This window comes from Pan paniscus, chromosome 9 (assembly GCF_029289425.2).
Source record: "Pan paniscus chromosome 9, NHGRI_mPanPan1-v2.0_pri, whole genome shotgun sequence".
NCBI lineage: Eukaryota > Metazoa > Chordata > Mammalia > Primates > Hominidae > Pan > Pan paniscus.
Window position 1 is genome coordinate 71,101,968 of NC_073258.2, and position 26,353 is coordinate 71,128,320.

General features: G+C 53.5%; 1 protein-coding gene across 4 annotated transcripts in view; it reads left to right on the forward strand.

Annotated features, from left to right (window-relative positions):
* ANO1 (anoctamin 1) overlaps positions 1–26,353 on the forward strand; it is a 203,460-nt gene that overhangs the window by 148,645 nt on the left and 28,462 nt on the right. For 3 of the 4 annotated variants that reach the window (XM_055093699.2, XM_055093700.3, XM_055093701.2), the window contains 4 exons: positions 14,554–14,636; positions 17,905–17,976; positions 21,791–21,865; positions 25,990–26,191. In XM_055093699.2, coding sequence (XP_054949674.1) covers positions 14,554–14,636; positions 17,905–17,976; positions 21,791–21,865; positions 25,990–26,191 — 432 coding nt within the window. Of the gene's footprint in view, positions 1–14,553; positions 14,637–17,904; positions 17,977–20,751; positions 20,830–21,790; positions 21,866–25,989; positions 26,192–26,353 lie in introns of all 4 variants that reach the window. The other variant, XM_055093698.2, reaches the window with a different exon arrangement.

Here is a 26,353-nt window from a genome sequence, read left to right on the forward strand (position 1 = left end):
ATTTCATCCGTCTGTTTCCTCTTTCCCTGCTGAAATCCCTGGGAGGAATTCAGCCCTTAGACTCCCTGTAGCCACTTCTCCAAAGAAAGGGCCTCCGATGGAAAAGAGAGACTTCAGATTATTCCAAAGGACTCCACACTTTGTTTTAGCTCTCATGCTATTCCCATGAGTTAAGGAGACGCTGGCGGGCTTGGCCGAGCTGGTCTCATCTGACACACAGGGTTATGAATTACAGCTCCCACATTTAACCATGAATAAGAGGCTTTTAAGGGCCCTGGAGAAAGTAGCCACCACGTCCTTCCACCCCACGCTCTGCCCATCCCTGGCATCACCTTAGGATCTGGGAGGGCACAGCCGTCTGAGAACCCCTGGCTGGTGTTCTTCTCTACAGCGGACTCCAAAGGCACCCACTTTTGTGGGACTCTCCAAACGTCCAGTAATTCCTGGGTGCACGGAACTGGGCCTCCCTCCTCCGCAGAGAAAGAAGGACGTGGTGTTTCATTTTCTCCTTCTCCAATTACAGGCATGCCCAGTAAGAGCACATTCCCAGGGGAAGGGAGGAGAGAGGCTGAAGGAGCCCGGATGAAGAAAGAAGCCGTCTTGGGCTGTAATGATCCCATTTCGAGCTTAACACGCCGGGCGATAAGAGGTCTCTGTGATAAGCGCCTGTTGCGGCTCTTGTTTTGGGAGCCCAAAGCGCTACGTGGCATTCTGGTCACTGCAAATTCCTTCTTCTGCGTGCCAGAGCATCACCCAGTCACGCCTTCCAGGTCACCTGTGGGAGTGCCTACTGGGCAGGCATGGGTGCCGCAGCCACAGAATGAGCCCCTCCCCCCAGGCCTCCCTCCTTCTGGGAGTTCCTGCTGCAAGGTTGTCCTTTGAGAGGATGCAGGCAGCGCAGATTGGTCAACACCCTGGTTGTTTGGGGAGAAACCCTCAAGGGTCTGGTCCCTCATGCGTTGGGCTGGCTAGCAGCCCTGTGGCCCCCAGGCCTGTGGACCCTCCAAGACTAGAGCGTCCAGGGCTGGCTGACCCTGCTGGAGGCTCTAGGCCTGGGCCTGATTCCCAGGGGGCAGCAGCTCTGGGCTTGTTGGTCCCCTGTGGTTCTCAAACTCGGTCCCACAGGCCTCTGCAGGAACCCGCAGCAGTCAAGAGGTTTAAGTGCAGGGAGGGATGCCTGGGTACAGCATGGAAGTTGGCATCTCGTCTTAGGTGCCCATGACCCTGAGAGTGAGTGTCGTGGGACCTGCAGCACCAGCACCTCCCTCGCCTCACCCTGGCCTCAGTCCTGATTTAAATGAACATCGTCCTTTGGCCGATTTCATGTTTGGGGCTTCTGCCTGGAGTTTGTTAGGGGAAGATGGGAGTCCCTCTGCTGAGGTTCGAAGGCTCAGCCAGGGCCTGCAAGCCTCTGTGAGCAAGTGAGGGCCCAGGGAGAGTCAGGAGAGGCCTTTCCTGGTGAGGTCAGGTGCCTGTCGTCGGCGTCTGCACTTGCCTGGAAGCCGCCCTCAGACACGCTCAGCTCCACCACACGAGGGTGTGGGCAGAGCAGTGTGAGGGGCAGGTCTTGCTTTCCCGGGATTCCACTCACAGGTGGGGACAGACACGCACAGAAATCAGCATAGCCTCGAGATAAATGCAGTTGTTTCTCTTCGTGGACAAAGGCGTTCGATTTTCCAGAGGAGGCCAAGAATGGAAGCCGTGGGTCCGTAGCTTGGTGTAGGGCGTGAGTTCCAGTGGTGAGCAGTGAGACACGCTGAGCTGGGCTGGCCAGGGAGGGGGTGAGCGCCCCGTGCTGGGAAGCATTCAAGCTGAGGTTGGAGGACTTCTTGCTGGGGCAACTGCAGAGCATTGGGAGGTGATGTCTATGTGTGATCCAAGGCCACGTGGCTTATTGGGAAGATTCCCAGGCCTACAACCCAGCTCTGGTTTTTAATTTGGGGATCAAAATGTATCGTAAATTTAGAATTATAAATGTAGGGTCAGCAGCAGTCTGTCACCACTGAAGCACACGTGCCAGAGCTCCCGTTGTTTATCACACTGTATCCCAACAGCGGAGAACCTGTCCCCATTTCACAGAGGAGGAAAGTGAGACTCCATTGGCACAACCGGGAACTGAAGCCACATCTCTCTGAGCCTGTCCTCTCTCCCCTGCCTGCCCCTGCCTGCCCCTGCCTGCCCCTGCCTGCCTCCCTGGACGCTGCGTCCATCTGGAACTATCTCCCCAAACCCCCCACCCCCCCACCCGCCATCACCGCTGTCTGCTGCTCCTTCCCTCCCTCGCCTTCCTAGAGACCTCAGCACCGGTCAGATCCCTCCCTGTCTCCCTCTCTCTGATCATGACCCAGGAGGCTGTGACTCCCCAGCCTCCTGGTGCCCCAGCTCCAGGCTGGGAAGATCCACCCAGCGGGGCCCGGCCTGCCCTGGCAGCCCACTCGACGGTTTGGCTTCACTGGATTACTCAGGCTGACTTGGCTGCGTAGTAGGACGGTTAGATACAGTCAAGGGGTTCACAGTGCCAGCTCCGGGGCCCGGCTCAGGTTCAAATCCCAGCTCTGTCACCTGCCAGCCCTGTGACCTGAGAACTTGCTTCTACTCTCTGGGTCCCAGGTTGGCATCTGTAGAACGGAGACACAGTCCCACCCCACAGGGTTGCTGGGAACAGGGAAGGAGTCACTGCATGCAAAGTTCTTAGGGCCATGCCTGGCTTGTGCCTGGTGCCAGTTGCTACGTTGCACTGGCTGTTAAAAGTGAGCTGCTGCTTTTTGAAATTTTGAAAACATAGCCTTGGGTCCTAGGAGATTGAGCTTAAACCTAACCTCTCACCTTGTGCTTGGTGGCCTCTGTCCATTCAGTGACTTCTTCTCCTTCAGAAAAGAATAACAGCTGGCTGGGCGCGGTGGTTCACGCCTGTAATCCCAGCACTTTGGGAGGCCAAGGCGGGCAGATCACCTGAGGTCAGAAGCTCAAGACCAGTCAGGCCAACATGGTGAAACCCCGTCTCTACTAAAAATACAAAGATTAGCTGGCCGTAGTGGCACGCGCCTGTAGTCCCAGCTACTTGGGAGTCTGAGGCAGGAGAATCACTTGAACCCGGGAGGCAGAGGTTGCAGTGAGCCGAGATCACGCCACTGCACTCCAGCCTGGGCAAAAAGAGTGAAATTCCATCTCAGAAAAAAAAAAAAAAAGAAAAAAAAAAAGGCTGGGCGCAGTGGCTCACGCCTGTAATCTCAGGAGACTAAGGCAGGAGAATCGCTTGAACCCAGGAGGTGGAGGTCGCAGTGAGCCAAGATCACGCCATTGCACTCCAGCCTGGGCAAAAAGAGTGAAAGTCCGTCTCAAAAAAAAAAAAAAGAAAAGAAAAGAAAAGAAAAAGAAAAGAATCACAGCTGAAGGTAGGTGAGCCTTATTTTGTGCCAGGCACTGTCATGAGCATCTCCCACGTCCTGACTCACTAACTCCCCCCGAAGGAGGTAAATAGCTCTATGACCCCATCTGGCAGATGAACAAACTAGGGCAACCTTCCCAAACTTACACCCGCTCGTAAGCAGGGCTTGAACCCCAGAATTCTGGTTTCTGAGCCCCAAATGCTTTTTCATAGCTTTTTTTTTTTAGTTGCAGTTTTTTTTTTCTTTCCAACTTTTATTTTAGGCTCAGAGGTGACGTGCTGATCTGTTACATGGGTAAACTGCGTGCCGTTGGTTTGGTGTACAGGTTATTTTGTCACCCAGATAACCAGCACAGTACCCGACAGATAGTTTTTCCATCCTCACCCTCCTCCCACCCTCCACCCTCGAGTAGGCCTCGGTGTCTCCTGTCCCCTGCTTTGTGTCCCTGTGTACTCAATGTTTAGCTCCCACTTAAAGGTGAGAACATGTGGCATTTGGTTTTCTGTTCCTGCATTCGTTTAGTCCGCTTAGGATAATGGTCTCTAGCTCCATCCATGTTGCTGCAAAGGCCTTCTTTTTATGACTGCGTAGTGTTCCCTGGTGTATACGGACCACATATTCTTTTTTATTTTTTATCTTGAGACAGAGTGTCTGTCGCCCAGGCTGGAGTGCAGTGGCACAATCTCGGCTCACTGCAAACTCCGCCTCCCATGTTCAAGTGATTCTCCTGCCTCAGCCTCCCGAGTAGCTGGCATTACAGGCACCTGCCACCACGCCCGGCTAATTTTTCTATTTTTAGTAGAGATGGTGTTTCACTCTTGTTGGCCAGGCTGGAGTGCAGTGGCGCGATCTCAGCTCACTACATCCTCTGCCTCCCATGTTCAAGCGATTCTCCTGCCTCAGCCTCCCGAGTAGCTGGGATTATAGCCGCCCGCCACCACGCCCAGCTAATTTTTGTATTTTTAGGAGAGATGGAGTTTCACCATGTTGGCCAGGCTGGTCTTGAACTCCTGACCTCAGGTGATCTGCCTACCTCAGCCTCCCAAAGTGCTGGGATTACAGGTGTGAGCCACCACGCCCGGCCTGCACCAAATATTCTTTACCCAGTTAACCATTGATGGGCATCTTTGTTGATTCCATGTCTTTGCTCTCATAAGTAATGCTGCAGTAAACATATGCATACATGTGTCTATGGTAGAACAATTGATATTCCTTTGGGCATATACCCAGTAATGGCATTGCTGAGTTAAATGGTACTTCTGTTTCAAGTTATTTAAGAAGTCTCCATCTTGAGCCCCAAATACCTGACTCTAGGCCCTACTCCGCGGGCATTACTAACTGGCTCCGGCTGGCGTGTGTGCTGAACACGTGCCTTGCTTGTTCCTGACTGGATTACCTCCAAGTTTTTCTCTCACCTAGAGTAGTTTCCCCGTCTGACTCCACAAAAATACACCTCCTTCCCTTTGGGAGCTGCGCTGAGGACTGCCTCCGTGCCAGGCCCCGGGCTAAGGGCTCTGCACTGGCTCTCTCTGTAACCCCACAGCAGACCAAGGCTCTGTTCTTTTCTCTGTTGAAGACGCTAAAGTGTTCCCAGAAAGGGGTCTTGAGCCACACCCCAGGAGAGGGTTTTTGGATCTCACACAAGAAAGAATTCAGGGTAAGTCCACAGTCTAAAGTGAAAGCAAGTTTATTAAGAAAGTAAAGGAGTGGCCGGGCTCAGTGACTCACATCTGTAATCTCAGCACTTTGGGAGGCCAAGGTGGGTGGATCACCTGAGGTCACGAGTACAAGACCAGCCTGGCCAACATGGTGAAACCCCCTCTCTCCTAAAAATACAAAAAATTAGCCGAGCGTGGTGGCAGGTACCTGCAATCCCAGCTACTCAGGAGGCTGAGGCAGGATAATCGTTTGAACCCAGGAGGTGGAGGTTGCAGTGAGCCGAGATCACACCATTGCACTCCAGCCTGGGTGACAAGAGCAAGACTCTGTCTCAAGGAAAAAAAAAAGAAGAAGAAGAAGAAAGAAAGAAAGTAAAGGAGTGAAAGAATGGCTACAGAATAGTGCATTCCCAAAGTAAGAGGAGGACCGTGCCTACCCTAGGTACAGTGCTTGTTTATATAGAGGATAGCAAAGAAAATCATGGGGAGATATACTCTGCTACAAGGGTTTGTGATAAAGGATTAATTGTCTTAATTACTATATTTTGTGAGAATCAATATTATTATCTCTAAAGCAAAATTAGGAATGCTTTTGTTCTCAACATCTCGGGATATCAGGACATTCCTGAGTCTGGGTCTGCTTAGTAAACGTTATCAATCTGTTCCCTTAATGTAAACATCTAGAGGCTGGGAATGCCTCACTTTCTGGGAATACAGCCCGGCAAGCCCCGGCCTCATTTTTCCTAGTCTTCACTCAAGATGGAGTCTCTCTGGTTGGAATGCCTCTGATAGAAGCACAGAGAGGGTAAGCGACTTGCCCAAAATCACACAGCTAACAGGTCCCTAACAGACGTCTCAGATGCGCACCCCGGCCCATCTGCCTCCAAGGTTTCAGCACATGCCCTGGTCCCACCTCTCTGTCCAAACGTTCCCTCATCCAGGGCCCTCTTGGGGTAGCAGGAATGTACCCTAAGCCAGTAGCAGGGGACATGTAGGCGTAGTGCTACTGAGCGCGCCGGCCCCCATGGGCTGTGGCCGTTCATTTGGTGGCCCTGTTTCGAGAAGCCAGCTTGCCTGTTTTGCAATTCTTCACTGCACACCTAGTGCCTTGCGCCCCAAGAGCTGCGGGCCAGCCACTTCCTAGCAGATGGCTACATTCCCCCGACTCTGGGAGTGGGGGACTCTGTGCCTGCTGACCCCGCGGGAGGCTTTGCTGCTTGTCTCACCCCTCCCTAGCTCCACTTCAGCCCTGGGAGACAACAAATGTGCCCCGACTGTCAAATACAGTCAAGTACAAGTTCCGTCTGCACGCTCCCATTTTGAGCGGGGGCGGGGGGAATTCACAAAAAAGCCAGGCCACTCCCACGAAGCATTTGCTTTAGAGAAAAGGAGCTTATTCTAAATCAAGACAGGAGCAACAAGAAAGAACCTACTGCGGCTGAGAGGTGTGAGCGGAGAGGGGAGGGACAAAGCCCCCATCCCGGGTCCTTTTCACACTGGCTGTCAAGGGTAATTACCAGGGATCTCTCCTTGTGTGTTTTTTAATCCCTTATTCAATTATTTGTTCTTTACCCTCTAAGGGATTATTTTTCCTCTGGTGTTTCTTCTCCGCTTGTGTCCTTTCTTTTCCGGCCTCCAGCTGTTCACATTTCTGCTCCTACAATGGCAAAGAGACAGAAACCTGTTACTGCCTGGCAGCCGGGAGCCTGGTCGTGGCCACCCGCCCGCCGGGGTGTGGGGGTCCGTATTCACGGTGGATGAATCACCTCCAGCCTGCTGTTTTAATCTTTGCTTCCACTGCACCGTGGGGTCCAGCTTTCCTGGAGCTGACACGTTGGTCCCAGAGACTTCAGCTTGCTGCTGTCTGGAATTTCTGACATTTGAAAGCCTCAAATAAGATGTCTCATTAAGCAGCCTTGAGCCCTATTTAGCTATTCACTTGGATCCATTTTCTGAAATTATAGCATAATAATGGGGTTTTAACTGCTTGTCAGTTCCACGAAGAACAAAGGAGTTTATCTGATTTGAGCCTGGCTGCAAAAAGCCGGAGAAAGATGGTCCCAACTTTAATGAAATGCCAGAGATGGAACTGGTACCCCTCCCAGGGGCTGGGCCTGAGATTTTACATGGAGTTGACAAGTCACCCAGCTGAGTCACTCCCAGCTAGGTGGGGACGAAGGGGATGCACTGTGATCGTCTGCGGGAACTAAACTTGTTCCAGGGATAAATAGGTAGGGTGCCCGGTGACTCAGAGCGAAAGAGAAGGCTGGAGGCCTTTGTGTCCCACCCATCTCTGCCGAGCACTCTCGTGCAGGACCAGAGCCCTGCCCCCGCCCCGCCACTCCCCAGGAGACCCCTCTCTATCCTCTAGTTCATGGAAATGGAGTCTGCACTAAGCAAACATTGCACTTCTCGGGAACTGGAGGTTAGCAAAGGGTGGTTTCTATTCCCAGGGGGTGGGTGTCTTAGTCTGCTCCAGCTGCCATAACCAAATACCACGGACAGGTACCTGCAACAACAGGCATGCATTTCCCACAGTTCTGAGTATGGAAAAGTCCAAGATCAAGGTGCCAGCTGATTTGGCCCACGCCTTGGCTTTCAGACAGCCACCTTCTCCCTGTGTCCTCAGGTGGCAAAGGGAGAGACAGGAAGCCCGTTCTCTGCTGTCTCCTCTTCCAAGGGTACGAATCCCATCACGAGGACCCCACCCCCATGACCTCAGCTAAACCCGATCAACCCCCAAAGGCCCCATCTTCAAATACCATCACCTGGGGGGTCAGGGCTTCCATGTGAATTTGGGGGGATGCAAGTCAGGCCAGAGCAGGGGGTCACATTTCAAGAAGGGGAATGGATAGGGACCCCACATGCACAGTCCAAGCAGGATGCACCTCTGCTCTGTGGTCATGTGTGACTGTGCCCTGCCTGCTTCCCAGAGCTGGTGGGCTCAGGGGTGGAGGGCAGAGGCTTGGAAGACGCGACCCCTGCCCGTGAGGAGCATGGATCTCACTGGGGAGATGGGGCTGTCCACTGGGCAGCTACAGAGCGGGTTGCAGCTCGCTCAGGGGAACCAAGAGAGTGTCAGATGAAGCACCTGAGATTGTGCCGTGGTTTGGGCAACAGCATCTCAGGGGAGAGAGAGCTCAGAAAGGGAGTCCACCAGCCAGCTAAGGAGGTGCTGCGGAATTAGGGAAATTGGAGTGAAGCCTGAGTAGTAGAGACATTGGCATAAGTTGAGGCGGGGTGGGATGCAGCCTGGGAGGAGAGGCAGCTAACCTGATGGATGGAGGGATAGTTGGAGAAGGATGGCAGAAAGACGGAGGGGTCGGTACTTCCAGATGCCTGCTGGCAGCCTACGGAGCTTGTTCAGAATGCAGATTCCGGGGACCCTGGGTGACTCTGTAGGTCAGAGATCTGCATTTTAACAAGCTCCCTGGGGAGATTCAGAAACACCCCAGATTCCCAGACCCACACTGAGAAATCCTGGATGAAATGGACAGATTGCCCCCCGCCACAGGTAACCACACATGTGTGTGACCCTCCGGCCCATTCTCCTGTGATTCCTCCAAGATGTGGCAGGTGCACACTAACACATAAGGGGAATCTACGCTCATCATTCTATCACTAGCTTTTTGTAAATTGCAGTGAAATTCACACAACATAAAATTAACCGTTTTAGGTGCACAATTCAGTGGCATTTAGCGCATGTTATGCATCCACGCCTCTGTCTAATTCCAGAACATTTTCATGACCTCAAAGGGAAACCCTATCCCCATGAAGCAGTCGGTCCCCCTTTCCCCCAACCCCAGCCCCTGGCAACTACCAATCTGCTTTCTGTCTCTCTGGATTTACCTGAATCAATGGATTCAGATTTCAGGGGGGCTGGGCTCCTCCACTGCTCCAGAGCAGCTACATAAAAATTTACCATAAATATTTATATTTATTTATATATATTTACCATAAATATTCTGGGTATTTTATACAAACGGGGTGGTACAAAATGTAGCCTCTGTCCTGTGCTGAGCCTCTCAAGGGGACACGTGGAGATCCCTGCGACCGAGCTGGGCCGTAAGAGCAGTCCTCTGTCAAGCCCTTAGAGATGCGGGCCCTGCCCTGAGCACCGCTTGTGGATAGTCAGGGACACCCTGTGATATGCGGGCCCTGCCCTGAGCACCGCTTGTGGATGAAGTCAGGGACACCCTGTGATAGACCCTCTCAGGCAGGCACTGGTAACAAGCCCATTTCTCAGATGTGGAGACTGAGGTTGGCAGCAGTGTGGTCAGCTGCCCATGCTCACCCCGATGAGATCCCATGTAGACCTAGAGTCTTTCGCTCAACTGCTGCCTCTGGACGCCTCTATGAGGAGTTTGTGTGACTCTGTGCTGTGAAAATCAATGTGGGAAGGGACCATAGCCCAACTATCCGCTCCCGCCAGGCCTGGCTTCTCGCTCGCTGCCACCCTCTGTGCTGTGTGCTGTGGTGACTCCTGGGCTCCAGATTTCAGGGGGATGGGCTTGTCCCTTTGGCCACCTCGTAAGGCTGCTGCACTCAAGGCTGTTTCTTCATTGTACACTCATGTGGGTGGGAAGCCCCGTCCCTAATGCCAGCCTATCTGGGCATCAGAAGGCCTGGGTCCAGGTTTCTGCCCTTACTTGATGAGTCCCCTGACGTCTCAGAACCTCAGCTATGTGTCTATAAAATGGAGTGCGTCATCCCTGCGTGGAGGGAGCCGGGGCAGGATCCAAGGGGATCAGGCGTGGGAAAGCACCGTGTCCAGCGCCTGGCAGCAGCTGGGTATTATACAACATTTGTATGAGGTGGTTGGCACATTGGCAAGGCGGACCAGGATTGGGACCCTCGGAGGGCAGGAATCGGAACTCGTGTGGGTGAGGAGGGAGGGCTCAGGAGCAGGAGAATTACTTGAGGAGGATGGAGCTCAGGGTTCTTCCTGCCTTCGCTCACTCCACTAGAAGGTGGTTCTTCACACTGCTCACAATGCCAGCTTTGAGGACTGGCCACCAGGCGCAGCACGAGCCTTCACATTCCTTTCCTGCTGGTGAAGCCTGGACTCCACAGCTCCACCCCACGCTCACTGCCCACAAAAGCCAGACAATAGGGCACGGTGGGGTCTGGGGCCAAGTGGAAAGGTATGCCCAAGTTTTGACAAAGGGATGATCATTGCTCAGCTCCAGCCTTCCGCTGCCAATGCTTCTGGCTTTTAAAGGAGAAGCAGGAAATGCATAATTTTTATGTCAAATGTCTTTATGTTTTAAACGTGTCTGAGCCAAACAAGCCACATCTTTGTAACATCTTCACCCTCCGCCCCACCCCCAGCCGCCAGGTTACATTCTAGGCTCCAGTCTGGGTCCTGGCCAATCTACAGACACCTCCAGGACAGGGCCTTTGCTTCTACCTGAAGACACAGTACAAATTTTAGAGCAAGAATACCACGGTTCAATGCCAGGTGCAGTGGCTCATAACTGTAATCCCAGCACTTTGGGAGGCTGAGGCAGGCAGATCACGTGAGGCCAGGAGTTCAAGACCAGCCTGGCCAATACGGTGAAACCCTGTCTCTACTAAAACTACAAAAATTAGCCGGGCGTGGTGGCATGCACCTGTAGTCCCAGCTACTTGGGAGGCTGAGGCCGGAGAATTACTTGAACTCAGGAGGCAGACGTTGCAGTGAGCTGAGATCATACCACTGCACTCCAGCCTGGGTGATGGAGAGAGACTCCTTCTCAAAAAAAAAAAAAAAAAAAGAAAGAAAGAATACCAAGGTTCAATACCAGCCACCAAGCTCTGTGACCTTAGGCAAGTTACTTAACCTCTCTGTGCCCCCATTTCCTCATCCATAAGATGGTATGCTTTAATAATCAGATTTGTGATGCTACAGCTATTATTTTCTTAAGGAAAGTTAAATATCTGCACAGAGAGTTGGTCCAGTATCGTGGTTCTGTGAAGACTCTGGAGTCAAAGAGAATGAGGTTCAAATCCAATGGCTGCTGCTCCCCTGCAGCTGACCTTGGGCACAGCACTCGGGCCTCTGAATCTCAGTTTTGTAAATGGTCTCCAGTTTGTAAATCTATGAACGGGAATCCTCCTTCCTGCCTGCGGTCGTTGTGAGGATGAGATTGACTGATATGTGTAAAATGCTAGTGCACGGATACCTCCTCGTGAACTGGTGACTGTTGTTATGCTGCAAGCTGGCCAGTGCAGAGAGGGCGAGCCGGGGCGGTAGTGGGGTGAGTGTCATAATGGAGGCCAAGTCTGGGAAAGAGGAGGAGCTGGGGAGGCCGGGACAGGCAAGGTGCGTGAGTCAGGGTTCTCTGGAAGGACAGAACTAATAGGATATTGCACATATGAAAGGGAGTTTATTCAGGAGAATCGACTACTCACATGATCACAAGGTCAAGCCCCACAATAGGCTGTCTGCAAGTGGAGGAGAAGGGAAATCAGTAGTGGATCAGTCTGAGTCCCAAAACCCCAAAAGTAGGAAAGCCGACAGTGCAGCCTTCAGTCTATGGTTGAAGGCGTGAGAGCCCCCGACAAACCACCAGTGTAAGTCCAAGAGTCCAAAAGCTGAGGAACTCAGAGTCTGATGTTCAAGGGCAGGAAGCATCCAACATGGGAGAAAGATGAAGGCCGGAAGACTCAGCAAGTGTGCTCTTCCACCTTCCCCTGCCTGCTTTTTCTAGCCACACTGGCAGCAGAGGGGATGGTGCCCACCCAGATGAAGGGTGGGTCTGCCTCTCCCCCTCCACTGACTCAAATGTTAATCTCCTGTAGCAACACCTTCACAGACACACCCAGAAACAATACTTTACATCCTTCAATCCAATCAAGTTGACACTCAATACAAACCATCACAGCAGGTAAACAGGCCAACTCTGCAGGTGTGCGTGGAGCAGCCCTCCCGGGCAGTGCTCGGCCCCACAAAGCGTCGTAAAAGGGCGTTGTTGGCCTGGGCGGGCAGAGGAGGACAGAAAGAGGCAGCTCTCACAGCACAGTGGAGGAGACATCGGGGGCCTTGCAGACCAGGCAGAGACCAGGGAATGGATGGCCTCCTCCACTGCTCCAGAGCAGCTACAGGGGCCAAAGGACATCTTCAAGGAGGCAGAGACCTCCCCGCATTGCCTCCTGGGGAGGGTGCCCACCACAGAGAGGCCACTCCCACAGTCTGCCTCCTGAGGGTCAGGGGCCCTGGGGGTTGGGGGCCTCCTGCTGGGCCCCCTGTGTCCCTCCTCACCAGCCATGGTGCTCAGTGCGTGTCTGCTGAGTGGCTGGGTTTCCAGCAGGTGTTTCAGCGATAGCCATTCCCTCACCTGCTCAGCTCTGCATCATGCGGAGGCGCGTTCCCCAGGCTCCTGGCTCTCCCTCTTCCCAGTAGGTTCAGCCAGTGGGAAGCCCTTTTGGGAAATCAGAAGGTGGGAGGAAGGGAGCAGCAGAGATATTGCTCCCCATCTCCCTCCACTTCCTGGGACATCCCCAGCAATGACTGTGTCTTCTCCAGACTCTGACTTCCCCTGGGAAGCCCTTCCTCCGTGATCCCAGCTTCTTCTGGGCAGCTCCAATTTCTGGCTCCAGCATTGGCACTGAGCACCTCCTACTGTCCTGCCATCCTGAAATGGATGCCAGCTCCTGCTGTGGGTCATCTCTGGGTGGTCCCACCATCCCCCGTGTGGCTTCTCAGCTTTTCCATTGCCTGTGCGAGCAAGTCTCAGGATTAAGTTACTCCGCTATGAAAAGACCTGGGGTCGGCGGGGGGTTCCCATTTCCAGGCTGGGCCGGCCGATACAGTAGCCATCCTAGACAAACCCGTGCATCCTTGGAAGCCCTATTCGCACCTCGCCTTAAAGGGAATGGGATGTGTTATGCATAGACTCACGACCTCTGAACCAGGTTCACACCCATGACTTTCATTCTTTCCTGCCACACGCTGCCTTCAGTTAAGGGCCACATTTGTGAATTCACTCTGCACGGTCACCGTCGCACAGCCCATTTTATTTGCACAGTGCTGCTGCTTCTCGGATAAGCCATTTGATCCCTCTGTGCCTCAGTTTCCCCCTCTGTAAAATGAAGGGGATGGGAATAGCGCCTACCTCCTATGATCACCGTGAGGCTTAAATCACACTGATACTTCCTCACTGATACTCCCAGTCTGATTATTAGAGGGCCATTTTATGGATGAGGAAACAGAGGCACAGAGAGGCTAAATAACTTGCCCAAGGTCACAGAGCTCAGTGGCTGGTATTGAACTCTGGTATTATTGCCCTAAAATTTGTACTAAGCATCTTCAGACAGAGGCAACGGCCCTGTCCTGGAGGGGTCTGTAGATTGACCAGCTCCCAACAGTGCCTGGCAAGGAACAGCTCGAGAATGGTGAGCTCTGAGAAACTCTGTGGCCTTCCTATTCCTCTGCCCCTCAGCCTCTGCTGATTTTCTTCTGCAGGGAGAAGCGTTCAGGATAAACAGTTCAGCCAAGGGCATCTCCTTTTGCAAGCTGTGTGCTCACAAAAGTCGCTCATTCGGTGCCCACTCGAGCACCTGTCTGTCCCAGGCACCTCTGGGAACTGGGGGCCCAGGGGAACGAGGCCCCATCCCTGCCTCACACACAAGTCACGGGACGGGGATCCTGATGGAAGGCAGCACTGACACCGTGGGCAAGACAGATGCAGGCTGAAGAAGGTCCCGAGAGGAGCTGGGTTTTTCTCACATTGAGGGGGATGATCTGTGGCTTCCTGGAGGAGGCGGCATTTGAACCATGCTCTGTCTGTTGGGAATATGAAGCTGAATGCAGCAGCTGCCAGTGCGGTTCAGCAGGCAGACCCCTGGGGTGGTTTGAAGCCCGAGTGAGTGAGTGGCCTGGGCTCAACCCTCGTTCCTCCTGACCTCCGAACCGGGGCCCCCGAGAGCAATGGGGGAGGATGGTTGAGGCACGGGCTCTCAGACCATGCTGCCCATCCCTCACTGACTAGCTGGGTAACCTCGGTCGGGACTTGAGTGTCCTATGCCTCAGTTTCCTCATCTGTAAAATGGGAGAATGACGGCTCTTGCTTCACAGGATTGGCGGGAGGGCTGAACAGGTGAATTCACATGAAGTTCTCAGCCCAGTACATCACCCTCGCTCACCAAACACTGATAAAGAAAAGAATGCCTTGGCTGGGCGCGGTGGCTCACGCCTGTAGTCCCCACACTTTGGGAGGCCAAGGCAGGTGGATCACCTGAGGTCAGGAGTTCGAGACCAGCCTGGCCAACATGGTGAAACCCTGTCTCTACTAAAAATACAAAGATTAGCTGGGTGTGGTGGCGCATGCCTGTAATCCCAGCTACTCGGGAGGCTGAGGAAGGAGAATCGCTTGAACCCAGGAGGCGAGATTGCAGTGGGTGGAGATTGCGCCATTGCACTACAGCCTGGGCAACAAGAGCAAAACTCTTTCTAAAAAAAAAAAAAAAAAAAAAAAAAAACGCCTTTATGTCATCAGAGACTCTGGTTTTGCCCCTGCCCGCAGCTGCCACCTTCATGGAGCACTGGAAGCGGAAACAGATGCGACTCAACTACCGCTGGGACCTCACGGGCTTTGAGGAGGAGGAGGTCAGTGGGTTTGCCGCCGTGCATATCACGCCCTTCCCCCACGTTCCCCCTACCCCAGGACCTCCTTGGGACTTACCCAGAGGCCCAAGGTCAGAAAGCACTTCTGGTCCAAGCTGAGGCAAGGCCGCCCCCCGTCCCCCACCCCCTGCCTGCCTCGCCACTCAACACCCTGGCGTTCCGAACACCCTCCATGGCCAAAGTGACCACTCCCTGTCTGCTGAAGTGTTTTCATCCCCATGCTCACATGGACACCCAGCCACCAGCGTGGTCTCAGGCACATGCCAGGGCTCACCACACTGACCTCATCGCGTCTGGGGGCTGCCTGGGCTGTCGGCACCACCCGTGGGGGTGGAGAGGAAATGGACACTGCCCATGGGTCTCCAAAAGTGGCCGTGAGCATCTGCCTCCCCGGGTGCCAAACCCACGTTCCCTGGAGCCAGCTCTGTGCCTGCAGCTGGGCGTGGCTGACAAGAGGGAACGGATCCTTTACTAACATAGAGGGAAAGCCAGTGTTGGGCATCTTCATACTCCAGAGAGAGGGACATTCAATATTACGTGGCCCCTGGGGTGCCAGGTGAACCATACTCCCAGGGATCCCAAGTCCAGCAGGAATTCCCTTCAGGGTAGGTGGGAATGAAAAGGAGTAACAGTCCCCACAATTAGCCTTGGTGCATAACAGAGGTGACCTCATGCACGCGCTGTAAGGTGCAACCACGCTGACCACTATTTAATTTTATAAAACGTGCTCCCCCCTTTTTGGGAGACAGGGTCTCCCTCTGTCACCTAAGCTGCGGTGCAATGGCATGATCATAGCTCACTGCAGCCTTGACCTCCCGGGCTCAAGCCCTCCTCCCATTTCAGCCTCCCAAGTAGCTGGGGCTACAGACACACACAACCATGCCTGGCGAATCGTTTAATTTTTTTGTAAGAGTCAGGTTCTTGTTATGTTGCCCAGGCTACACATGCTCCCTTTTTAAAAAAAAAGAACTTTTTCATGCATTTTTATTGTAATGTAGACATTTCTTTCTAAAGATATTTTTCTTTTAAAGGCCTTTTTTCTTTAAAAAAAAATTTTTTTTAACTTTTCTATTGTCTTTTCTCACACAATCTGCTCCCTCTCAGACTGAACCCAAGGGTCACTCTTCAGCCAAATGTGCCAGCTTTGGGTTGACAATATTGTCAACAGACAAGGGGATTAGAGTTTTCTGGGAGAAGCACAGCAGCTCACAGGGTACAAGACGGGCCTCTGGGGCCAGGCTGCCAGAGTTCCATCCAGATTTGGCACCAGCCTTGCTGTGTGACCCCAGGCAAATTGCTTAACATCCCTGTACCTCAGTGTCCTCACTTGATGGCATTTGTAGGGTCTCAATGGATCAATAGATATAAAGCACTTAGAACCTGACCTAGCACACAGTCAGTGCCCCATAAACAGCTGCCCAGCTAGTGGCCACTGGGCGACATCTTTATCTGCCCAGACAACAGCCTCCACCCTCTTCCTCAGCCGATCTCATTATCCTGTCCACAAATGACCAGACAAAGATCAATGCAACCTGTCCACAGCACACAGCTCTGCGGGGCAGAGTGGGGACAGAGCCCAGAGCCCTGTCCATGGAGGGAGCTCTCTGGGTGGTCTCTTCCCTTGCCGTTTCAATTAGAAAGATTCAAATAGAAAAAAAAAAGCAGTCACCATCTTGTTCAGAAGTCAATTTCAAATGTCCCTTCTGTGATGTCCCTGTGGCTGGGGAAAGTTGGCGGTGAGGCCCAGTCCCCTTTGTTCAACCCTTTGGGATCCCATTCCCTGATCTCCTGACCCTGATGGCTTGGGATCTTGATTTTGGGGGTGATAACCGAAGTCACTGGGCACACACAGTGCCAAGGAGCCCGAATGAATTTCCCAAAGTGAGCCACTCGCACCCCCAGCGGCTGGTCAGGGACTCCTTTGGGAGTAATAACCTCAGGCAACGGGGGCCGCCCCTCCACATAGCCTGAACCCCAGACTTTGGTAATGAAGCAGAAGGACACTTGTCTCCTATCATGTGGCCCATGTGTGCCTTAGCTGAATCTGAGATGTTTCAGTCCAGCACTGAAATTTGGAAATTTGGGGAATTTCCAAAACCATGGGAAAGGCCACAGCTACAAAGGCCACTGTCCACAGTCACCCTCAAGCAGCAGTGAACCTTAAAGGAACCCAGGGTCACCCACCCATCCCGGCTCACCTGTATCCATTTACCTCCATCCTAATTCTTAAGAAAGTTGTCTTTAGGACCGGGCGCGGTGGCTCACGCCTGTAACCCCAGCACTTTGGGAGGCCGAGGAGGGCGGATCACGAGGTCAGGAGATCAAGACCATCCTGGCTAACAGGGTGAAACCCTGTCTCTACTAAAAATACAAAAAATTAGCCAGGCATGGTGGCGGGCGCCTGTATCCCAGCTACTCAGGAGGCTGAGGCAGGAGAATCACTTGAACCCGGGAGGCAGAGCTTGCAGTGAGCCGAGATCGCGCCATTGCACTCCAGCCTGCTCAGTAGAGCAAGACTCCATCTCAAAAAAAAAAAAAAAAAAAAAAAAAAGTTGTCTTTAGTGGACAGGTCCTATTTCTAAAATAACAACCTAAGTAATGACATCTTTGTGTTTTTGTTTTTACTTTTCTGGTTCCCTGAAGGAGGCTGTCAAGGTTTGGAACTTTTTGTCGCTCCTCTATCTTCCCACGGCCTATCTCCCTGGGAGAGGGACCTTCTCTTGCACCTAATCTCTTTCTACCACGCAGTTCCCATGGTTCCTCCATGCGGGCGGGGTCTCTGCTTTCTCCCCACCTCTGGTCTCTCCTAACCTGTTCTTTCCTTCCAGCACCCTTCGCTGACCTGCGCTGAGCTCCCCAAGGCCTGGCACCTCTGGGCTTCCTGCGCTTGCCGACACTTACTGCGTCTCTTCTGACCCCCACAGCTCCCCCGTAGAATGTTCGCAGGGCCAGTTCATGGCTGGGTGTTCACTGCAGCCTGGTATAGGCTTCTCCACCTCCAGGAGGACACAGAGGCCAGATTCGGTGGCCCTCCCAATGGGCTGGGGTTCCCCACAAGCGGGATGATCCTGGGTCACTATCCAGACCACAAATGGGGTGATTACACTGGAAATATTCAGCAGCCAACTATGAACTGGACCCAAAGGGTGCCCGAGGCTAATACATGGACTGATTTGCCAAGTATGCTCACGCTGAGGAGCTCAGACTCACAATTAACAAGGACTCTGTCTTGACTTGGTTTCATTCACAGGATCATCCTAGAGCTGAATACGAAGCCAGAGTCTTGGAGAAGTCTCTGAAGAAAGAGTCCAGAAACAAAGAGGTATGGTGGCCACTGTGGGTTAACTTTCCCAGCAATAAAACACTGTGTTCATCAACCATGTAGACCTGGGATCAGCCCAGAGAACAAATATTGTAGGCTGTGTAACCCCGTGTTGCGGCTGCTCAACTCTGCCATGGTAGCAGCAAAAGGAGCCATAGACAGTAGGTAAACACATGGGCCTGTGTTCCACACACTGTGTTCCAATAAAACTTTATTTGCAAAAACAGACAGGGGGCCAGATTTGGCCAAAGGGCTATAGTTTGTCAAACCTCCTCTAGATCTCTTGTCATGATGTATCCTGAGGGTGATCTCAAGTTTTAGCCAGCATTTCAACCACAGGAACCACGTGGCTTTGAAGCTTCAAAGCTTTTTCACAGTACACCCCTCCTGTTCTATGCCGAGCAATGAAACAGAAGCCTTTGCCAAACCAGCACCCCTGAGCAAATGGCCAGTTCCTTGTTTCACTCAGACTGTGAGAATGAGGGTGAGACATGTTTTGCAATGTTCTTGAGGTCATCGTCTTTTTATAATAATTGCTTTTCTTTTTCCCCAAATGTCTCATTCAAATTAAGTCATATGTGCAGCCAGGACTCTCGAAGACCTCCAGAGGTGCTTGCCGGCTTTGTTTGTTTGTATGTTTGTTTGTTTGTTTTTTGAGACAGAGTCTCTCTCTGTTGCTCAGGATGGACTGCAATGGCATGATCTCGGCTCACTGCAACCCCCGCCTCCCAGGTTCAAGCAATTCTCATGCCTCAGCCTCCCGGGTACCTGGGACTACAGGCGCGTACCACCGTGTCCAGCTAATTTTTTGTATTTTAGTAGAGACGGGTTTCACTATGTTGCCCAGGCTGGTCTCGAACTCCTGACCCCAAGAAATCCACCCGCCTTGGCCTCCGAAAGTGCTGGGATTACAGATGTGAGCCACCGTGCCCAGCAAAGTTTATTTAATGGTGTTTTTCACATGATGTGGGACAAGCAGGCATGGAGCTCCTGGCCTTGTCAGCCTCTAACGGAGGCTGGAGACGCCCGCACTGACCCTTGGAGGGATGAGGGCAGTCAAGGGAGCTCTCACAGGTCCTGACCTTGTGTCATATCTGCACTTTCAGCCTTGGGGACTGATCAGGACAAACCCCTGGGTTTGTCTTTCCTTGTCAATGTGTCAGGGGACAGTGCTCACAGGTCCAAAGTGGCCGGGGGTTACAGTTGCCAAAATCCCATCTGGAGGGTAAAGTGGGTGCTCTAGAAAGCCTCCTCTCAAGGCCCAGCTCTTCAAATACAATGAGAATCTGGGGTACAGCTCGGTCCTCCTATAGCCAGGAAGGAAGTATGTCTTTTTTTTTTTTTTTTTTGAGAGGGAGTCTCGCTTTGTAGCCCAGGCTGGAGTGCAGTGGCGCGATCTCAGCTCACTGCAAGCTCTGCCTCCCAGGTTCACGCCATTCTCCTGCCTCAGCCTTCCGAGTAGCTGGGACTACAGGCGCCCACCACCACACCCAGCTAATTTTTTGTATTTTTAGTAGAGACGGGGTTTCACCGTGTTAGCCAGGATGGTCTCGATCTCCTGACCTCAGGTGATCCACCCGCCTCGGTCTCCCAAAGTGCTGGGATTACAGGTGCGAGCCACTGTGCCCAGCCAGAAGTATGTATTTTTAAACACCCCTGAGGGTCTGAGCAGGACTCAACAGAATACAACTATAAAAGCAGGAGTTATCGCCCTAAAATAAAGAGACTGTCTGTCTGACTTAACACATCGGATGTGCACGTCCGGGTGCCAGCTGCCCTCTGCCCCGGCCCTTCAGGCCCTCTGCGCCCCTCATTCCCTCCTGGGAAAGCAAAAGGCCTGGATGCCACCATCTCTAAGGCCCTGCAAGCATCCGGCGTGTTTTCAGGGCGGCATCCCGGCCCCCAAGCCTGGGTGAAGATGTCTCAGGAGTCAGTGTGTGGCCTCCAAGACAGCCCACCCTGTAGTTGTGTGGTCGCACCTCTTACAGTGAGCATAGGTGGGTATTTAATTCCTTCCTAAGGGGCAGAAAAGGGCTTTTGTGGCACACACTATGTCCATTTAAGGCAAGGGACCTAACCAAGCCACAACAGCGAATCTGGGCAACAGGTGCCGGAAGGAAGCCACCTCTTGGATACAGGGTCCCTCCGCCTCTGTGGCCCGTGGCTTGGTTTCAGCCCAGGCTCTCTGATCACATGAAAGCAACAGAGGCATGGGGGTTTACTTTTGCAGAGCTCAGAGGCACCCCCAGGCCCTGTCTGCTTCTGACGGGCCGTACCCTTTATTTCCTCCTCCGTTTCATTTGGCTCCCAGTGGCTGCTCTGCGGTTTTGATTTCCCTCCAGCTATGGCACTGAATTCGTTTATGGAAAGAGACCCACCACCTAATTGGCGGATGAGCTTGGGCTTCTGGGTGTGGCTTCCTTCTTGCTGTCATAAGATGCTGGTGGTGACCTGCGCCTTTGGCCACTACCTCCCGCTGGAATCCAGCCACCATCTGTGAGATGGGGCATGACGCGGTCCAGTGGAGGGTGCGTGCTGGAGTCTCTCCCGTCTCCACCACCTTTGTTACAGATGTTCTTTCCGAACGTAGGTCTCTGCCGTCTCTTACTTGTTTAAAACGCCCAGAACCTGAGTCAGCCTTGGCAGTGAGCTTACGGCCCGCACCAGGAGGGGCCAGCCTGCTGCCAAGATGGGGACGGTTCCCTGGGCCCCGCGGTCTGCGGTGCCGCCTCCCGCTTCACCGCACGGTGCTCTCTTTCCCCCACCCCCCCTCAGAAGCGCCGGCATATTCCAGAGGAGTCAACAAACAAATGGAAGCAGAGGGTTAAGACAGCCATGGCGGGGGTGAAATTGGTACTTTTCTATTTTGCGGGCAGCGTGCGTCTTGACTGTTTGCAGGCAATCAAAGTCGATTGTGTTTTTCCTCAACAAACTGTTGTATATTTTTTTTTAACATTCACATCCGTGTTTCTCTGTCTTCCTTCGGCACCCAGTGAGCCCGGCATGTTGCGATGGCACTGCATGGCTATGGTGGGTCTGCGGTGGCGGTGGCGGGGACGGGGGTGGGGCTCTGGCTTGACTTGGAGCTCGTGAAACGTGCTTGTCACAACTGCCTGCAAGTGTTTCTTGGTCTCCTCGTTAACATGCATGCCACCCACCCCAGAACGAGTGGCCTCCGGTGTCATGCCCGTCTGCATTCTGTGACCTAATACATGCATTTTCCCATGGAAAAATCCACCCCCATTTGAAACATCCCGGATTAGTGATGAGCTTCTACCTAGGGTTTCTCCAGACCAAGCCAACCTGGGTTCTGAGAGCCTTCAGGCCATGTGTCACCGCAGACGACGTTTTAACTTGTAGTGCTAGCTGCTTGTTTCAACTTGCTCCACAAAGGAAAAATAACTATTATGGTCTGGGTGGCACTGGGAAAACATCTTCCATCTTCTAGACCTAGAAGTGAGACTTTTAGCTGAAGAAATGGACTCCAAGTCCAGGTTTCTCCCAGACGTGGGTCCAACAGTCTTTAGAAAGGCAGCTGGCATTACAATGTCCTACACACAGAGGAATCACAGTGTTAAACGGTTCTTGCTCCCGTTATCCTGTGACATAGGTGATAAACCCCGAAATGCTTCTTGGAACCCTATGCGTTTGCACTGGCTCATCACCTGTGGGCATTTTTGAGGTTTCTCTGAGTATTTCTGTTGTTCAAGTTGTCCCTGGGCCCATGCACGCACGCACATGCACCCACGCTGACACACAGAGATGTCTCATCGTGACGGTTCCAGACAGTGACGGGCATTGTTTTGTGTTGTAGACTGACAAAGTGAAGCTGACATGGAGAGATCGGTTCCCAGCCTACCTCACTAACTTGGTCTCTATCATCTTCATGGTAAGTTCCAGAAGGTTAAGGCCAGATGAAGTCAGGGGAAACCGCAAGGAAGTGATTGGCTTCAGCCGGGCGTGGTGGTTCACGACTGTAATCCCAGCACTTTGGGAGGCCGAGGCAGGCAGATCACTTGAGGTCAGGAGTTCGAGACCAGCCTGGCCAATATGGTGAAACCCCGTCTCTTACTAAAAATGCAAAAATTAGCTGGTGTGGTGGTGCATGCCTGTAGTCCCAGCTACTCAGGAGGCTGAGGCAGGACAATTGCTTGAACCCGGGAGGCAGAGGTTGCGGGGAGCCAAGATCACACCACTGCACTCCAGCCTGGGTGACAGAGCAAGACTCTGTCTCAAAAAAAAAAAAAAAAAAAGGATGCGATTGGTGTCCTCCAAGACCTGATTCAGCCTTTCACACGGTGGTGCCACTGGTCCCAGGGTGCGCCAGCCCCATCTCCTCAGGGCAGTGGGTGGGGAAGACTCACCACTACCCCTAAAATGGGAAGAGACCAGGGTTCCAAAGTGACCCCCAGTGGGGGCTTCACACGCCAGGGAGTACATGAGATGATTTCTGTGGTCCCTGATACACAGCTTTCATTTTGAGAGACACAATTATTTGAGTATCTAGTAATTCAAGCCTGGGATTCAAAGATATCATTTAAGATGAAACTGAAGACTTTTTAAGAAAACCATTAAATGGGCCGGGTGCAGTGGCTCACACCTGTATTCCCAGCACTTTGGGAGGCCGAGGCAGGAAGATTGCTTGAGCTTAAGAGTTTGAGACTAGCCTGGGCCACATGGCAAAACCAAAAATACAAAAATTAGCTGGTGTGGTCGTGCGCACCTGTGGTCCCAGCTATTCGGGAGGCTGTAGTGGGAGAATTGCTGGAGACTGAGAAGTCGACGCTGCAGTGAGCTGTGGTCACGCCACTGCACTCCAGTATGGGTGACAGAGCGAGACCCTGTCTCAAAAAAAAAAAAAAAAAAAAACCTGTTTATGTTTATTTTGTGACCAAAACATGACTTGAGCCCTGATACAGGCATCAGCATTAAATTAAGTAAAAACAAATTTTTTAAAATTTTAAAAAAGAAAACTATTAAATAAATAACATGCAGACAGGACACGATAGTGCTACTCAGGGACCACAAGTCTGTGACGTGGCTCGTGGGCAAACATCTTGTGGCTTTTAGGGGATTTCAATCCCAGGGACTTCAACCCCCAATGGATTCGGCCTTGGCCGCCTGCTAGCTGTGTTTCCATCACCCCCCAAGTACTCGGAGCCAGCCGTGGTCATGTTACAAATGACCCTGCCCTTGTCCAGCCCAATAGCTTGAAGGCAGCGCCTCCTGTGGCCACCTAGCCCCGAGTCCTGGTACTGGAGCCCAGGTTGGCAGCTGTGTACTGAGGGCCTCACCAGAGCGTCTCGTCACTGGCCAGTCCTGGTACCATCCCCCTCCTGCTGATACAGAAATTAAAGCCAGAAGGCTGCACTTCTCCTCCAGCGCCAGCCAGAGGTGGTGGCTGTGGTCACCATGTAGTCACTGGCATATGCCTGCAGAAGCTGGTGCCAGTCAGACTGTCTGCTCCAAGATCCATGCCATTCTGTAGGAACTTGGAGAGACAGAGGCGGGGGGCTGTCTTTGTTTTCTGGGTTGAGTGAGGGGCCAAGGGCCCCCTGACCAAGTCATGGAAGAAGTGGGAAGATCCAGTGTCCCCTCATGCTCTTAGGTACAGTAAGAGGGACGCTGGCCGACATAAAGAAGTCCAGAGGAGGGTGGCCTCAGTGGTGGGGCCTGCTCATCCCCCTTACCTGGAGAAGGGGACCCCCTCGGTGGGGGCTGGGGGCTGTTGTGCTCTCGGTGACTTGGTGGGAGGGCACCAGGCCTCGTGTTGAGGGGATGTGTCCCCTCTGGCCAGGCGCCAGGCTAGGGGGTTGGGAGATAACCGGAGCCTCCCCATCCCTCACCCAGGGGAGGCTAGCCTGAGGTTCAGCCACTCCCACTGCAGAAGCAGCAGCATTGTCGCAGAAGGGCCAATGCAGGGCCGGGAAGGAGGTGGCCGTCTAGTGCTGGTCTGGTGGCCCCACGATGCCATCAGTCACTGGCTTCTCTGACCTTCTGCTCGCCTGTCCTAGGAGTGGGTCCCCTCTTGGTCACAACATGGCTGCTGCACCTCCAGCATCACTTCCACTCTCCAGGCTGGAAGAAGGGGAAGGGCGGGGGAAGAGATGGGCCAGGGGTGGCAGCCCCTGTCTGAAGGTGCTTTCACAGAAGACCTACCACACCTCTGCTTGCATCTCATTGGTCAGAACTGTGGCCACCTCCTCTGCAGGGAGGCTCAGGAATGAGCACACACTGCCGTCTCAGCAAGGCGGGATGGTAGAGGAAAGACAGAGGATATTGGATAGGGAAGTAGCCGGCTCTTTTCCCAGCCTTGACGTACTGGTAAACCCCTGTCACAAGGGCTTCATAGGGTTGAAGAGGACACAGCTTTGTCTTCAACTTGGGAGTTTCATTCAGCGAACAAACGTTGGTTGAGCACCTAGGATGTGCCCCACACGCCCCTGGTCCTGGGGATGCGGGGGAGATGGACCAGGGAGATTGGAAGGGAGCCTGCTGCAGGGCGTGCCTGTTGTGGGCCCGACTGCCCCGTGGCAGGGCAGGGGACGCGCCCGCTGGGGTGGAGGGCCTCCCTCGCTGAGTCACCCACAGGCCTGGCGCTCCAGCTGCACCTCCGCATGCTGGCACGGGGACAGACATCCTGGAGGCCTCTTGGCAGGACCGAGGGGTTTTCCAAGGAAAGCCCTTGTTCCCCGGAGCTGGCCAGGGAGTGGTCCCCACGCCTCGCAGCAGGGCTGCTCCTTCGTCAGGGTGTGGTGAGGGCTGCAGGCGTTTTCCTGGGCAGGGTGCAGTCACCATGTGTCACTGGCAGATGCCTGCAGAAGCCGGTGGTAACGGCCCAGAACATGAAATAAGAGCTTTTCTAGGTTTCTGAAAGCTGCAGACTCCCTCTGGGGCAAACAGACCCATCCCAGGCTGCAACTGGGAGACACACAGGGCAGCCCCAGGCCTCCTGGGCCTGCTAGTCCTGGGAGCCACCTGTGACTGTGCCAGCAGGGACTGAACCTGCCCTCTGCACCCTTGCATGGGAGCAAATATGCGATTTCCTGGAACACGGGGACACAGGGTGACAAGACAGAGCCTGTGTCCTGCGGGTGGTTTCACGCCTGGGTGAGGAGCCTGGCTTTGCTGTGTGCTTCTCCTGCCCAGCCCTCGGTCCATCCATCCTCAATGAGGGCTCAGAATGGGGCATCCACACCCCTGGGCAGGGCGGGGCAGGGCAGGGCGAGGGAGCCCAGACAGACAGACAGACAGAGGTGTGTGGAACAATCTTGTCATTGTAGCCAACTCCCACCACGGTTTCTCAGGCAACCACCAACCCAAGTTTTATGGAATGTTCTGGTCCCACGGTACGTTTGGCAAGAGGAGGGGCTCACTCTGGTGGGAGAGCTAGAAGGGTGCTGCTGGCTGGGAGAAGGGACCCAAAGCATCTCCAGCCAGACCCAAAGCCCTGCCCCATCCCAGGCCACACCTGCCTCCTTTACCAGGGGAGTCCCTGGGAGGTGGCTGTGAGAGAGGCACACCTCAGCCCTGCACCACCTGAGGATGTCCCTGAGCTCACCATGGGTTGGGGGAGAAGCCCCATCCCGCAGTCAGTCTGCTCTGGGACAAGCCACTGGCATGGCGGCCATACTGTGTCCTGGGTTGTGCTTGGGGACGGTGCCTGGGCTCCGGGACGATGGTAGCACAAAGATCTTGTGAACTGCAGGCTTGGGCAGACTGCCTGGTAAATCCCAGCTCCTGAGCTGGGTGACCTGGCCTGTCTACGTAACCTCTCTGAACCTCAGTGTCCTTGTCCATGGAACAGAAACTAGCCCCTCGTCCATCTGTCTCTGGTGGGTTAATGCACAGAAAGCCCCTGGCATTTGGCAGGTGCCCAAGAAATGTCAGTGCTTGTTTTGAAGCAGAAGAGCAGGAAGGTTGGGGGACAGCTGGACTGAGGGAGCAGATGGGGCAGGCCCAGGAAGGTCCTGGGTGGGCCCCCAACCAAGAGTGCCCCTTTCCCCCCTGCAGATTGCAGTGACGTTTGCCATCGTCCTCGGCGTCATCATCTACAGAATCTCCATGGCCGCCGCCTTGGCCATGAACTCCTCCCCCTCCGTGCGGTCCAACATCCGGGTCACAGTCACAGCCACCGCGGTCATCATCAACCTAGTGGTCATCATCCTCCTGGACGAGGTGTATGGCTGCATAGCCCGATGGCTCACCAAGATCGGTGAGTGCCCATGTTCCAGGTACCCATGGCCTGGACTCAGGCAGCTGGAGTCGCCTGCCTCTTGCTGTGCATCCTTGAGTTTGTTGCTTAACTTCTCTGGGCCCCAGCTCCCTGGTTCTCAATGGGTATCCTGAGCACAGGCCATGGTGCGCCTATGAGAGC